At 42.5% G+C, this 16,168-nt stretch overlaps 1 protein-coding gene across 1 annotated transcript; it reads left to right on the top strand.

The window, feature by feature from the left end:
- Window positions 1-206: 206 nt before the first annotated feature.
- Window positions 207-16,161, top strand: LOC132836725 (THAP domain-containing protein 5-like). The gene is made up of 4 exons (XM_060856142.1): window positions 207-349; window positions 4,153-4,345; window positions 8,437-9,534; window positions 15,915-16,161. Exons 1-4 carry the CDS (start codon window positions 267-269, stop codon window positions 16,038-16,040), a joined length of 1,500 nt encoding a protein of 499 aa, XP_060712125.1. The 5' UTR covers window positions 207-266; the 3' UTR covers window positions 16,041-16,161.
- Window positions 16,162-16,168: the final 7 nt, after the last annotated feature.

The raw sequence follows: 16,168 nt of genomic DNA, 5'->3' as shown, positions 1-16,168 counted from the left end.
CAGCGAAGTTTTACTTTCAGCAATGAATTGTGCGACACCCAATGTCCAGTATGAAAGATGGCAGAAATCTGATGCGATATACTGCATTGATGGTGATGATCATAAGGGCGCTTCCACGTTTGATACTGGCAGAATGTTAGGTATTGAAAGACAGTTTGTTTTGGTGATCACGTGGGAGTTTGTGCGCATGTGTGTTGTGTAGTAACGTCTCCCATACGCCATGGTGGTTTAGCGAAGTTTGAATTGAGGATGCGGCCGCTGCCATTATGCCCAAGAATTGTACTGTGACTAATTGCTGGCGGCATGCGGGCCAACTGGCGGCTGATAAGCGAAGGATCAGCTTCTACAAGTGAGTGTCGACATGTCCTGGCTGCAAGAGGTCCACTGGGCCCGTGAATGGAGGGAGGGGAGAGGAACGAGCAGAGATGAGGCCGTTCAGCCCTCCCTTTCCACCTAACCCAGCTCCACAGACTGTTAGGCGTCTAACATGTGAAAACATAACAGCAAGTGAATGTAGATACTCAGCAGGCCTGGCAGCAATTCCTTCTTATATAGGGAAAGTAAGTTTTCAAGAAGAGGTAGAGAGTCTGCAAAGGGAAAATGTGGCAGAGGCAGTATGATGTAAGAAAATTTCAACGTGCCAACTTTGGTAAGAAGATGAGGAAAGCAGTATAGGACTTAAATGACGAGTGATTGCAGAACGTGGTATATATAGGTGGATGCGAGTGCCCTTGCACATGAATCACGGTAATCTGGTACTGTAAATGATTAGGTAAGCAAGTAAAATGATGTTTATTATAAGGGAAATGGAATTTAGAAGGAGGGAAGTTGTACTGCAGCTGAATAGGGTGATGGTGAGACCACACCTGGAGTACTATGTACTGTTTTGGGTTCTTTATCTTGAAATATGTATATCTCAAAATAGCTGAAAATGTGTTGCTGGAAAAGTGCAGCGAGTCAGGCAGCATATCTCAAAATATGTGATTCTGAGGGGACTTAATTATGCAGGAGACTGGAGCTAGGATACAGTTTAAGACTAAAATGGAGAACCATGTTTCCTCTAAGCTACAAATCCATACAGAGATTCTGTGTGTGCCAATGGGTGGACCAACACATTCCTGTTCTGAAAGCTGGAGGTCTTGGAGGACTGCACAGTGTGGGAACAAATTACAAGAAATGTGGATGGAGAGGAAAATTTTGGTTTCCCTCAGTGCATTGTAAGTCTGTGGAATTCTGTTGCTGAGAAAGTGGTTAAAGCTGAATCATAAATTTATTCAAGGCCAAGTTAGATATTTGATCAACAAGTCTGTCAGATGTTATTTGGGACAGACAAAAAAGTGCAGTTGAGACTCCATCCAGGTCAGCCCTGATCATATTGAATGACAGAGCAATCTTGATCAGCTGAATGGCCTACTTCTCTTTCTATGTTTTGTTTGGCTCGTGGGTTTTTCCTCTGTAGGAACCTCCTCCCATCCTCCTTCATTAAATGTACTCTATATTCTATTTTGTTTCATCCAGATTCCTCTTAAACACATTAATGTAGAATATTTTTTTAAGAATCCCTACTGTGTGGAAACAGGCCCTTTGGCCCAACAAGTGTACACAGACCTTCCGAAGAGTAGCACACCCAGACCTGTTCCCCAAACCTATTACTCTACACTTACCCCTAACTAATGCACCTCACTTACACATCCCTGAACACTATAGGCAAATTAGCAGAGTCAATTCACCTAACGTCTTTGGATTGTGGGAGGAAACTGGAACACCCAGAGGAAACCCATGCAGACACAGGGAGAATGTGTAAACTCCACACAGACGGTTGTCTGAGACTGGATTTGAACCCAGGTCCCTGGCGTTGTGAGGCACCGTGCTGCCCAGTGAAAGGTGTGGAAAGAGGGCACTTGACCCATCCAGTCTGCATCAACTTTTTTTATATTTACTCATTTTGTGGGATGTGGGTGTCACTAGTTGGCCAGCCTTCATTGCCTGTCCCTAGTTGCCCTTGAAAAGGTATTGATGAGCTGTTATCTACCTGCTGAAGGTTGATTCACAATGCCATTAAGGAGGGAATTCCAGGATTTTGACCAAGCAACAGTGAAGGAATGGCAATATATTTCCAAGTCAGGATGGTGAGTGACTTGGAGGGGAACTTGCAAGTGATGGTGTTCCCATGTATCTGCAACCCTTGTCCCTTGGTCGTGGATTTGGAAGGTGCTGTCTGAGATCTTTGAATTTCTGCAGTGCATCTTGTAGATATCAACTCTCTCAAGGGCATCCTACTGAGTCCCAATACCCACCTGATCCTTGCAACCCTGCTTTTGCATGGCTAATCCACCTAGCCTGCACATTCTTGAACAGTATGGTACAATATAGCCCAACCAATCCACTTAACCTGCACTTCTTTTGAAATCCACACAGACACAAGAATATGTAAATTCCACAGAGCCAGTCACTCAAGGCTGGAATTAAACTCTGGTCTGGTTTTGCTCCAGAGTTTTGAACTTCCCCAACCGTGGGGAAAAGACCTTTGCAATACACATTGTCTATAGAGTTAGAATCACAACAGTGTGGAAACAGGCCCTTTGGCCCAACAAGTCCACACCCACCCTCCGAAGAATGACCTGAACCCTTAACCTATATTTACCAATGTCTAAAGCACGTAACCTCCACATCCCTGAACACTATGGGCAGTTCAGCACCGCCAGTTCATCTAACCTGCACATCTTTGGATTGTGGGAGGAAACTGGAGTACCCAGAGGTGACCCATGCAGACACAGGGAGAATGTGCAAACTCAACACAATCACCTGTGGCTGGAATTGAACCTAGTCCCTGGCGCTGTGAGGCAGCAGTGCTAGCCACTGAGCCATCGTGCTGCCCTTCTGAATTTCTATAATGTCACCCCTCAACCTCCTAAGTTCCAGTGGGGGAAAAAAACAGCCTATCCAGCCTATTATTATTTCTCAAATCCTCCATTTCTGGCAACATCCTGGTAAATCTTTCTGAACCCTCTCGAGCTTAATCATATCCTTCCTATAGCAGGCAGCCAGATTTTGAAACTAGTGAAGTCAATGTTGATGTTGTGTGGTTGTCAAATCCCGACGCTTAAGATGAGGTGTTCTTTCTCCTGTTGTCAGGCGGCTAGGAATTGCCAGTGGGGGAGAGGGAGTTGAAGTGGTCAGGACAATAGAGTTATTTGGTGTGTGTTCCCCCAGAGGTGTTCCCTGAAACGCGCTGTGAGTTGGCTTCTTGTCTCCCCGATGTAGAGGAGAGCACAACAAGAGCAACAGTCACAGTAGGTGAGGTGGGTGGATGTGCAGGAAAATCTCTGCCGGATGTGAAAAGGTCCTTTGGGGCCTTGGATGGAGGTGAGGGGGGGTAGGTGTGAGTGCAGGTTTTGTGCCTGTTGCAGCAGCATGGGAAGGTGCCAGGTGTTGAGGGTGGGTTGGTGGGGGAGGGGGGGCGTGGACCTAACGAGGGAGTCACAGAAGGAATGGTGTATGTGGAACACCAATAGGGATGGGGAGGGAAATATGTCTCTAGCGGTGGGGTCTGTTTGTAGGTGGTAGAAATGGCGGAGGTTTACATGATGCATCCGGACATTAGTCGGGTGGAAAGTGAGGATCGGGGTGGTCTGTCCTTGTATATCTGGAGATCAGTGGGGTGAAAGGTAAGGATCAGGGATCAGGGGTGTTCTATCCTTGTATATCTGGAGATCAGTGGGGTGGCTTAACACTACCCAAGGTCCTACCATTAATTGTATATGTCCTGCCCTTGTTTGTTTTACCAAAATGTAACACCTCACATTTATCCAAATTAAATTCCATCTGCCACTTAGCGCATTGACCAAATTGATAAAGATCTCTTTGTAATCGTAGATAACCTTCAACACTGTCCACGATATCACCTGTCGCTGTTTCATCTCCAGTGGAGGCGATTGCTATATCTGAGAATTCATGATCAATGAGCTTTTCTGATTAGTGTTGAATTGTGGAGAAGTCTTAATTTCTTGGTTAAAAATTAACATGTAAAGAGTGCTCGGGGTCTTGGTGAGTTGGGAAAGTTGTTGATAAAACACTAAACTGTTACCTATAGCATCAGGAGAATCCATTTTTGTTTTGAGTCTCTCAGGAGCTACTTTTGTTTTGATTGAGGTTTCCATTGAATGACAAAGAGAGACTCGCAAAATGGCTTTCCAACATGAAAAAGGAGAAATGGCTTCCATCTCAATACCAGTACATCTGCAGTGAGCACTTTACTCCTGACAACTTTGAATGGAAATGGGGGACACGATACTTGAAAGCAGATGCTGTACCTACAATGTTTTCTTTTCCAGAGCAGCCTACGGTATGTTTGGTCACAGTAGGTTTGAATATTCCTGTGTGTGCTTTTTCAAAATTTGTGGGATAATGCTGAAATCTACCGAAAATAGATGAGGAGTACACCTGGAAATAAGGCTCTGGTAGCTTGAAGAAATGGAACTGAAGTGAACCCTTGATGTATTCTTACCAGACTCACTAACTGGTGGCAAAGTGAATGAGTGGCCTAGGCCCAAGAAACCTGGGCTGCTAATTCACAGAATTTGTGTTAAAAATCAGAATTTGAAATTGGTTTTATTTTAAAAATCTGAAAATGAAAGCAAACTGTGACCAGTGAAAGTAATCTCAAAGCTGAGAGATTTAAATTTTAAAATCCAACTGGATCACAATGCCCTTTTGAAAAGGAAGCCTACAGTCTTTGCCCAGCATCTGGCTTCTGACTCTAAACTCCAACCAAACATGCTGAATGTATATTGGCTTTAGGGATGAGCAGTAAACAGTGCTTTATTTGTGAATTAATTGAAAAAATAAGAGAAATTTGAAACATAGCCACAAGAGGAGAAAGAATTGAAAGGGAGCCGAGGGCAACTTTTTCTCACAGGCTGATTTGTATGTGAAATAAACTACCAGAGGAAGTGCTGGACACAGTAACAGTTACAACATTAACAGACATTTGGAAAGGTATATAAATAGAAAATGTTCAGAAGGATATGAGCCAAACGCAGGCAATTGGGGATTAGTTTTATTTAGGAAACTTAGTCAGTACGGATGAGTTGGACAGAAGAGTGTATTTCTGTGCTGTATACCTCTATAATATGATTGGCATTTCCTCCCCATTTGCTCCAAATCCTCTTGCATGTTTTTTTTAAAACACTTATTCACAAAATGTGGCGATGCTGGCAAGGTCAGCCTTCATTGCCTATCCTTACTTGTCCTGAAGAAGATGGTGGAAAGCTGCCTTCTTGAGCTGCTGAAGTCCTTAGGGTATAGGGACACCCACAGTGCGGTTGGGGAAGGAATTACAAGATTTGACACAGCAACAGTGAAGGAACTGTAATATATTTCCAGGTCAGAATGGTTTGTGACTTCGAGTCATAGAGATATACAGCACAGAAACAGATCCTTCGGTCCAACTCATCTGTGCTGACCACATATGTTAACCCAATCTAGTCCCATTTGTCAGCATTTGGCCCATATCCTTCTAAACCTTTACTATTCATATACCATCCAGACTCCTTTTAAATGTTGTAATTGTACCATTCTCCACCACTTCCTCTGGCAGCTCATTCTATACATGCACCACTCTCTGCATGTAAAAGTTGCCCCTTCGGTTCCTTTCATATTTCCCCTCTCACCCTAAACCTATGCTGTCTAGTTCTGGACTCCCCCACCCCAGGGAAAATACCTTGTCTATTTATCCTATCTATGCCCCTCCTGATTTTATAAACCTCTATCAGGTCACCCCTCAGCCTCCGATGTTCTAGAGGAAACCGCCTCAGCCTATTTTAAGGTATTAAAATATGATACTATTTTAAAACTGAATACAGCCTCACCCTGTAGCTCAAATCAACCAACCCTGGCAACATCCTAATAAATCCTTGTCTGAACCTAGAATTGCATGCAATATTCCAATAGTGGCCTAATTAATGTTCTGTACAGCCGCAGCATGACCTCCCAACTCCTCTAATAGAGAAAAGCATACCAAACGCTGCCTTCACGATCCTAACTACTGCAACTCTACTTTCAACGAACTATGAACCTGCACTCCAAGGTCTCTTTGTTCAGCAAAATTCCCTAGGACCTTACCATTAAATATAAGTCCTGCTCTGATTTGCTTTTCCAAAACGTAGCACCTTGCCTTTACCTAAATTAAACTCCATCTGCCATTCCTCAGTCCATTAGGTCCATCTGATCAAGATCCCGTTGTACTGAGATAATCTTTTTCCTGTCCACTACACCTTTTTTGGAGCAAGTATTCCCATACATCAGCTGCCTTTGTCCTTCGAGATGGTAGGGGTCACAAAGGGACTGTTGAAACAATATTTTCAGAAGCTTTTTAAATTTTCTAATTATTCTGTTGATTTGAGGACACCAATTTTCATTAGAGTACAAGCAGCTTGATTCTATGATTCCACATTTTTCTCTTGAGTTGGAAGCCCTATTGTAGGGCTTCAGCATGTAATCTAGATGGATAACTTTCTGAATGACCAAGAAAGCACTGTACTGAAGATGGTGCCATTTCTGATACTATTTTAAAACTGAGGCCACAACTATCCAAGGTAACTAATTGAAAGGATAAACCGGGCAGTTCCAATGGTATCCTGGTTATCATTGATCCTTCAGTAACACTTTTAAAAAACTGACTCATTATCCATCTTCATCTCAATACTATCAGTGGGATGTTATGTAGGCTGCATATAACAATACTTAATTTCAAAGTAGCTCATTTGCTACTTGATGCTTTGGGAACATCTTGAGGGCTTTTTAAAAAAAATTCATTCACAAGGTAAGGGTATCAGTACTTGCCCAGAGGGAGCTGCATTGCTGTGAGTCTGGACTTTCATGTAGGCCCAATCAGGTAAGGATGGCAGCTTCCTTCTGTAAAGGGATGGGTGAACGAGATGGGTTTTTTCCAAAAATCAAAGATGGCTAAATGCTCCGCATTAGACTTGTAATTTCAGATTTTCATTGAGTTTAAATTCCACAGTCTACCATAATAAGATTCAAATTCAGGTCCCCAGAGCATTACCTGAGTGTCTGGATCACACTTGGCACCTTTCCTTGCTGCTGCAAGAGGTATAAACCTGCCCCCCCCCCCCCTCCAAATGTCTCATCTACTGTGTCCATTGCTCTCAATGTGGTCTCCTGTATATTGGGGAGACAGGGCGCCAATTTGCCGAACATTTCAGGGAACATCTCTGGGACACATGCACCGAGCAGCCCCACCGCCCTGTGGCTGACTATTTCAACTCCCCCTCCCACTCCACCAAGGACATGCAAGTCCTGGGCCTCTTGTACTGATGACTGGAGGAAAAGCATCTCATTGTCTGCCTTGGGACCCTTCAATCACATCAACATCGACTTCACTAGTTTCCAAATCTCCACCACCTCATCCTAGATCCAACTCTCCAACTGTCCTCTTGACCTGTCTTAACTGTCCATCTTCCTTCCCATCTACCTGCTGCTCCATCCTCCCTTTCTGACATATCACTATCACCCACCACCTATCGCTATCCCAGCTACACCCATCTTCCCCGCCCCCCCACTTTTCTAATTATTTCTCAGCCATCTCCCCCCCCACATTCCTGATGAAGGGCTTATGCCCGAAAGATCGACTTTCCTGCTTCTTGGATGCTGCCCGACCTGCTGTGCTGGTCTAGTGCCATGCTTTTCATCTCTGGATTAATAGTCCAGCGATAATACTGCTAAGCTGTCGCCTCCCCTAAAAGACATTAGAAATGAAAGTTCAAACCATTAGCAATCTCGCTCAGCTTGTCAATCTATGTACAAATGAAAATGGTGAATGTTAGAGATTGTTACATTGTGAGAGGCCTTGTACTGATCTCTCAGATACCCACAAATAGAGACTTCTCTAACCGATAGATCAAATTAAAGAACCGAGATTCTGTGAAACAGGATACCATGTGGTTGAGAATAGCAAAAAAGGATCAGTATATCTTGGCCAGAAGCTGAAACCCCTCACCATTCCTACCCCCTCGCCCAAAGAGTTGAGGTTAATTGTAGAAGCACCAGTTGTTGTCCTAGCTGAGGTTAGCCAACTTGCAGCAGGGCAACAAGCACATTTGGGTTTTCTAGTCCTTACAGATTCATGTTTATGCAACTGGGTGTAACTGACATTGAATAGGCAATAGGGCATCTTTTGTGTTCCTTTTTTACAGGTTTAAACTAGGAAACTTTTAAATATGTATTGCCAAATAGGATTAATTAATTTGAACAGTATCAACATAATAATGGACAATTAGTTTCCAAAGGTCTTCAGTAGCAATGAGGGCAGCTTAAAAAAGATCTGTGTGTGATAACTGTAGTTAATGCATGTTAAAATGTTTCTGTGGGATCAATTGTATTCTTGAAATTTCTAATTTAAAAATATTTCCCTAGAAAAGGAAAGCCCTTGCTCGATCAATTGGAAATAAATGGAAAAAAAAGAGGTTGGAAGATCATAACAATGAAGATGAAATGATGTTGCAAATGCAAACTGTTCCAGTTCAATCACATAAAATGAGTGAGCCAGATGCGCTTACATTGTTAGTTATGACAACAGAACCAACTCTGTCAACTTCATCAAATTCAATTAATGCAGCTGATAAGGTACCTGTAACTTCTGGCAGTGTCTGTATTGACTCTACGTCTGAATCAATTACACCAGCTGTTCAACCTTTACTGAATGTGGCAGTGAATCCCTTTCAGTTATTGCAAATAGACAAAGGCAGATCTCCTCCACCTGTACTAATGGAGCCATCGCTATTGCCATTTGGAAATGTTGCAGCTGTTGAAACTGTTCCACTTACACCAGCATTGACATCAGTTCAAACTGGAACAACAGCTACAGCTTTGCCAACAGTTGAAACTTCACAGCTTGTGTCAACACAGATATGTGAGGAATCAGAGCCAGGACCAGTAGAAACGGTGCTTCCAGCTGCTCAAGATATTGAAATGCTGACATCGTTCCAGTTAAAACCTCCAACATCAGTCCCTTTTACTCCAGCAATGTCCAATTTTGAGGATGTTGAAACTGCTTCAGCTGCAGTATCGACTGATCAAACATTATCACTCACCAACCTATCTTCTCCAACATCATCCATATTAATGGCAGCAGCAACTGAAACTTTGACAAAACTGTCTGGCTTTGAAACACTACTGACAGTGCCTTCTGCTGTCGTTGTACCAATTATGTCAACTTCACCAATCGTGCAAAATCACGCAGTTATGCCCACTGGGGCAGTCATTGCTGCAGTAGAAACAGTTGTGCCTGCACTGCCTGACCTCTCAGAAGTACAAGGTGAACATTCGTACTACAAAAGTGACCTTACAATAGATCAGCTTGAAAGAATTATTGCTAACTTGCAAAAAAAAGTGAAAGTTATACAGCAACGTGAAAGGAGGAATTCAGTCCGGCTGAAAGCCATGGAAAGTCTTGTGGACCAACTTAAAAACAAAAATATTATTTCCAAGGAGAAGCTGAAAATAATGGAGATGGTAGGCAAAGGGTTCACTCTAGCATGTTTGTTGAGAGACCTAGGTGGATGCTTCACATATTTTGTAGTGCAGTGCCAAAGAGTGGAGGTACAGCAGGGGGTGATACACAGACAAGTATAGACAAAGCGTCAGGTTAGTCCAGAAGGCATTGCAAACAAAGTCGAATCAGAAGGCTGAATGTTAATTGTTTTAATGTTGGGAGTCTTGAGTAAGGTAGATGATTTGAGGGTGTTGACTAACGCATAGGGTTGGGACAGCATTTCTGTCACAGAGACATGGTTGTGGGAGGGCAATGGCTGGGCAGGTGTTACAGTATTGATCAAAGTCAATTACTGAAGTTGAGGGATAATATCTTAGAAGGTTCTTCAAATTAGGCCATATGGGTGAAACTTGAAATCAGAGAGGGGGCTTGTCACTTACCTGGAGGTGTACTATAGTATTCCAAGCAAGCAAGGAGGGGTATGTCTCAGAAGTGTGAAAATAATAGGGTAATAATGGTAAGAGATTCTAACTTCCCCTTTATTAACTGGGGTAGTCAGAATGAATGGTTTAGAGGGAGCAGAATTGTTAAAATGCATTCAGGAGCGCTTTTTAAGCCAGTGTGTAGAAGGCCCAATGTGAAGCTGCAGTCCTGGGCTCAATGTTAGGTAGTGAAGCCTAACATCTACTTGAGTGAGGAAAGCGAGAAAATATTAGAAGTGCGCTCAGTAATTTTCAATTCCTGTCTGACCACACGAGAGTTGCCAGAGGACTGGAGGACAGTGTTATGTCCCTTACTGTTTGTGGTATGTACAAATGATTTAGACTTGAACATAAGACAGTCAAGCACTAAATTCTCAGATGTTGTGAAAATTTGGTGTGGTAAATAGGATAATCTTAGATTGCACAGGGCTGATCATATTGTCCGAGGGCAATGGATTGCAGTCCAGATAAGTGAGGTTATACACTTGAACAGGTCAAACAAGGCAAGGCAATACAAGATTAATGGTTGGAACCTGGGAAGCACTGAGGATTAGCAGGACCTTAGTATGCATTGATCCCTTAAGGTAGTAGGACAGGTAGATAATGTGTCGAAGAGTGTGGTCCTGGAAAAACACAGCTGGTCAGACAGCATCCGAGGAGCAGGAGAGTCGACGTTTCGGGCATAAGCCCTTGATCAGGAATGGCTTATACTTGAAACATTGATTCTCCTACTGCTTGGATGCTACCTGACAGACAGTGCTTTTCCAGCACCACACTCTTTGACTCTGACCTCCAGCATCCGCAGTCTTCACTTCTTCCAGGTAGATAAAGTGGTTAAAAAGGCAGATGGAATGCTTGTCTTTGTTAGGCAAAAGTGAGGACTGCAGATGCTGGAAACCAGATTAGAGTGGTGCTGGAAAAGCGCAGCAGGTCAGGCTGCATCTGAGAAGCAGGAAAATCGACATTTCAGGCAAAGGCCCTTCATCAGGAATAGAAACAGGGAGCCGCCAGAGTGGAGAGATAAATGGGGGGTGGGGGATTGGTAGCAAAGAGTAAAATAGGTGAATGGGGGTGTGGATGAAGGTGATAGGTCTGAGAGGAGGGTGGAGTGGATAGGTGGAAAAGAAGGTAGGCAGGTAGGACAGGTCATGAGAACAGTGCTGAGGTGGAAGGTTGGAACTGGGTTAAGGTGAGGAGAGGAGAAATGAGGAAACTGGTGAAATCCACATTGATGCCCTGGGGTTGAAGTGTTCCACTAACCCCCCCCATTTATCTCTCCACCCTGAAGGCAGCCTGCCTCTATTCCTGATTAAAGGCTTTTGCCCGAAACATTGATTTTCCTGCTCCTCAGATACTGTCTGACTTGCTGTGCTTTTCCAGCACCACTCTGATCCCAACTGCTTGTCTTTATTAGCCAAGCCATAGAGTTCAAGAGCAGTGAATGTATGCTGGAACTATATAAATTGTTGGTTAGGCCACAGCTAGAATATTGTGTGCAGTTCTGGAACCCACATTCTAGGAGGTTTGTGATTACACTGGAGAGGATGCAGAAGGGATTTACCAAGGCTGGAAAGCAGTGTTCCTTCTAAGCTGCTGCTGCGCCAATGTTCTGTATATGGCAATCAGTATGGCAGGCCAGTTGTGATGTTGACTTTCTGTTCTGGAAGAAAATTAGAGGGAATGCTGCTGAATGGTTTAGCTATGAAGAGAGTTTGGATAAATAGGGTTGATTTCATTGGAGGAGACCAAAGGGGAGCATGAAGGAGATCTATAAATAGATAGGATAGACAGAAAGGAACTTTTCCCTTGAAGGGGTCAATGACAAGTGTCATAGATTTAAGGCAGGAGGTTCAGTGGGGATGTAAGGAAAAATGTCTTCACCCAGAGGGTGCCTGTAAGAGTGGTGGAAACAGAAACTCTCATAGCATTTAGAACTTATTTAAATGTGTTGTTCTGATGCCAAGGCATGCACAGCACTGGGTCAAGTGGTGGAAAATGGAATTGGAATTGTCCATCTTCTTCCTCAACTGAGGATTCTCTGGCACTGTAATTGACAGGGCCCTCAGGCAGGTCAGTCCCATCTCCCGCACTTCAGCCCTCACCCCTCTCTTCCCTCCCACAGCAGCAATAGGGTCTCCCTTGTCGTCATCCAACATGCTACCAGCATCCCCATCCAGTGGATCATGAGGTGCCATTTTGCCACCTCCAGACAGACATTCCCTTCCCTGTCAGCCTTCTACAAGAACTGTTCCTTCTGGGATACCCATGTCCACTCCTCCTTTGCTCCCAACACACCGCTCCCTCTGAAATGTGTAACACATCAGTGCTTCATTCCTTCCTGTTGCAAGTTGGTATGTAAATGCCAAAGAGAAAATACTTCGACTACGGAGGATATATTTGGGCTGAATAGTGGCGAATGGAATCTTAATACTGAAAAGTGTGATGTGATACATTTTGAGAGATCTGACAAGACAGAGAAGTAACATCTGTGAAGAGAAATCAAAATTAACATTTCATGTCTGGGGGCCCTTCCTCAGGACTATTCTGAGGAAAGTCATTGGACCCAAAAAGTTAACTTTGATTTCTCTTCACAGATGCTGCTAGACCTGCTAAGCTTTTCCAGCAACCTCTTTCTAATGTACAGCATCTGCAGTTCTTTCGGTTTTTAAAAAAGTAACTTTGAATGGTAAGACCCTCGGAGACACAGAGGATCAAAATGACCTTTTAATGCACGACTATAGACCTTGGAAGCAACAAGACACAAGGTGACTAAGAAGGCACCCACCTTTATTAACAGTCATTGAATATAAAAACAAAGTGGTTATAATGGAGCTGTATAAAACATTGGGTAGACTACAGCTGGAGTACAGTTTGCCACACTATATGAAAGACATGATTGCACTAGAGAGACTTCATAGGCTGGGGCTGTTTTCCTGAGTGCAGAGAAGTTGAGGTGGAGCCCTGATTGAGGTGTGCAAAATTGGGCTGCGTAGATAGGGAGAAACATTTTACCTTAGTAAAGAGGTCAATAACCGGAGGTGCAGCTTTAAAGTGAGGAGCAGAAGGTTTAAAGGGGATTTGAGGGAATAGTTTTTCACCAAGAGGATGATATCACTGCCTAAAAGGTGTAGATATAGGAACCCTAAAGACACTAAAGTATCTAGGCAACTCTTGAAACACCACAGCATACAAGGCTACAGACCAAGTGCTGGTAAATGGCATTAGAATAGACAGATGTTTGATTACCAGCATTCTCATGATGGGCTGAAGTGCCAATTCTTACGCAGTTAAAAACACTGAACTTACAACCAATGCCTCCTGTAGAATCAGTGATTGAGGTTTGTCTCCTGTATATCCTGCAAGATTTTGAATACTTTAAAAGATACTCAATAATGCCTTTCACATGTAAACTATTATTCCCTGGAATGTAAGTTGAGGGCTGTTTTGAGTGATGTTTTACTTTAAGATTTCAAAAAAAGTTAAAAGGGTATGTAGAAAAATCCTGAAGGGAGTTTTAACACGATCATTAAATCAGAGTCAGGCCATTCCAGTGAGGTTAGGAAACACTTCTTCATGGAAAGGATTGTTGGAGCTCCATGGAATGGAGCTTCGTCACAAAATTAACAATAGTTTAAGATTTAAATTTAATCATTTTGCTAACCAAGAGTATTAAGGGATAGGTAAGGTGTATAATTGTATTTTGGATACAGAATTTGAATACAATAAATGATGAAAAAGTCTCAAGGGACTAAATAGCCGCCTCCTCTTGTTCAATATTTCAGGACCTCACTATCATTGTACAGTGATCAGCGTTGTATGCAGTTACTCCAGTTATAGCACTGTCCAAAATTTAGAATCACTGCTATCTAATTTCTATTATCTTCATTCTCTTCACTGCACAGTCTGCTGAGATATTTGATGTATCCACACTATCCTGAATATATCCTGTGTTGTGTCAATGTGTAATAAACATTACTGGCTTTTATTGCCATCGTAGAGCAACCACTCCCAACTTAGTAGTAGTCAGGATGTGAGACATAAAATAAATCCGGAAATAGAAAAAGCATGTAAGAAGGGCACTATTACAATAATCATGGGGGACTTCCATGTGTAAGTTGACTGGGAAAATCAGGTTGGTAGTGGATCCCAAGAGAAAGAATTTGTGGAATGTCTACAATGATTTTTTTTTGGAGCAGCTTGTAGAATCCATTAAGAAACATGCAATTCTGGATTTGATGTGTAATGAGGTAGGCTTGATTAAGGAGCTTAAGGTGAATGAACCCCTAGGGAGCAGTAAAAATAACATGAAAGAACTCATCCTGAAGTTTGAGGGAGAAGCTGAAACCAGATGTAATTGTGTTACAATTGAGTAAAGTTAACTGCAAAGGCATAGGGGAAGACTTGGCCAGAGTTGATTGGAAGGAAAACCCGGAAGGGAAGATACAGCAATGGCAGCGGTTACTGGGAGGCACTCCCAAGGAAGAAAAAACACGCTAAGCGGAGGAGGTGGTATCTATGGCTGATAAGGGAAAAAAGAGACAGCATAAAAATAAGGCCTACTTGGTCCTGTCTTTCTCTAATTTTTTAATCTCTACCAGCCCCATAACCCTCTGATATGTCTGCACTCCTCTAATTCTGATTATTTGTGCACTTCAATTGATCCACCATCGGTAGCCATGCCAACAGCTGCCTGGGTTCCAAGCTCTGAATTTCCCTCCCTACACCTCTTGGTCTCAATTTCCATTTTTAAAACACTCCTTAAAAACTAACTGTTTGATCTGACCAAATATTTCTTGATATGATTCCACTGTTATGCATTGTTTTATAAAACTCGTGTCATGAGATGCTTTATTACATTAAAGGTGCTACACAAATATGCTATTGCTGTCACGACTTTCCCTAACAATCCAAATCCCCAAGTAGGCTCACGTATTCTGCTGGGACATTCTAACTTCTGTTCATTGCTGAGGGAGGGCACCTGTTTATCACTGCTTTAAGAGTCTGTTTTGAGCACTCAAAGCTAAAGAAATAGGAAATCTGTATCCCCCTACCTGTAGAATGCTTTCCCAGACTGACTAAGTAATGACTACTGCGTTGAGATTATAAAGTTTCTTGCACAAGGTTTCCATGTCAGGGATTAAAATTGAAGCGGGAGAAAGTGACGACTGCAGATGCTGGGGATCAGAGCTTAAAAATGTGTTGCTGGAAAAGCGCAGCAGGTCAGGCAGCATCAAAGAAGAAGGAGAATCGACGTTTCGGGCATAAGCCCTGAAGAAGGGCTTATGCCCGAAATGTTGATTCTCCTCCTTTGATGCTACCTGACCTGCTGCGCTTTTCCAGCAACACATTTTTAAGTTAAAATTGAAGCGTCAACTTTTGTTTTCCAGAGGTGATGTAAACCACCTCAAGATGTCCCATGATACTAACAGATGAGAGGGCTGTTAGTAATGATTCCTGAATTGGTGGTTGTTGTAATGCTGTTATTGTATTCTGTTGAGAAGCAGCAACAGTGTCCCTTCTAAATCTTGACTTCTTTTAGTAGTAACCTCACTTTATTTTTGCCCCTCCCTGGCTGATAGTGTGAATTTGCAACACCTTAATCTGTGGCTTGTTATTGGTATCTATTATTATTTTTTTAAAGTTGTCTTCCTTGTTAGCCTATGAAATATTGCTGATACTGAGGATCTAAACGTAGTTGTACACCACAGCAGCATAATTTAGAGGGTAAATTTTGTGAAGCTGCTTCCAATAATTTTTTTAATGTGCAAGCTGCATGTAAAAATAGAATGGTAAGAGAAAAGAGCTCAAATTTGCCCTTTTGATGTGAAGAGAAATTAAAAGTATAACTTCACAGATTTGTGCAGATATCTGTCAATTTTCAATGTTTTTAACTAATCTTTTGTTGTTCAAATTTTCAGACTTGCTCACAGACAAACGATCAAGTGATTCATCCTTCCAGTTCTGTCACAGTTGTTTGTGAAGACAACGACAGTATCATTTATGCGCATCAACAGTCACCAAATGATAATGGTCATATGCTTTGATGAATATGTTCAGCTTCATGGAGAACAAACGAGTCCACTGTTCCGGCAACTGTTTATTGTTTGTAAAACTTTGTAATTTTTCATTTAAATGAAAATATTAAATTAAATTTTATTTCTGCCATTACTCT

The sequence above is a fragment of the Hemiscyllium ocellatum genome, chromosome 47, assembly GCF_020745735.1.
Source record: "Hemiscyllium ocellatum isolate sHemOce1 chromosome 47, sHemOce1.pat.X.cur, whole genome shotgun sequence".
NCBI classification, from domain to species: domain Eukaryota; kingdom Metazoa; phylum Chordata; class Chondrichthyes; order Orectolobiformes; family Hemiscylliidae; genus Hemiscyllium; species Hemiscyllium ocellatum.
Note: the sequence above shows the minus strand (reverse complement) of the source record. Positions and strands in the feature narration are given on the sequence as shown.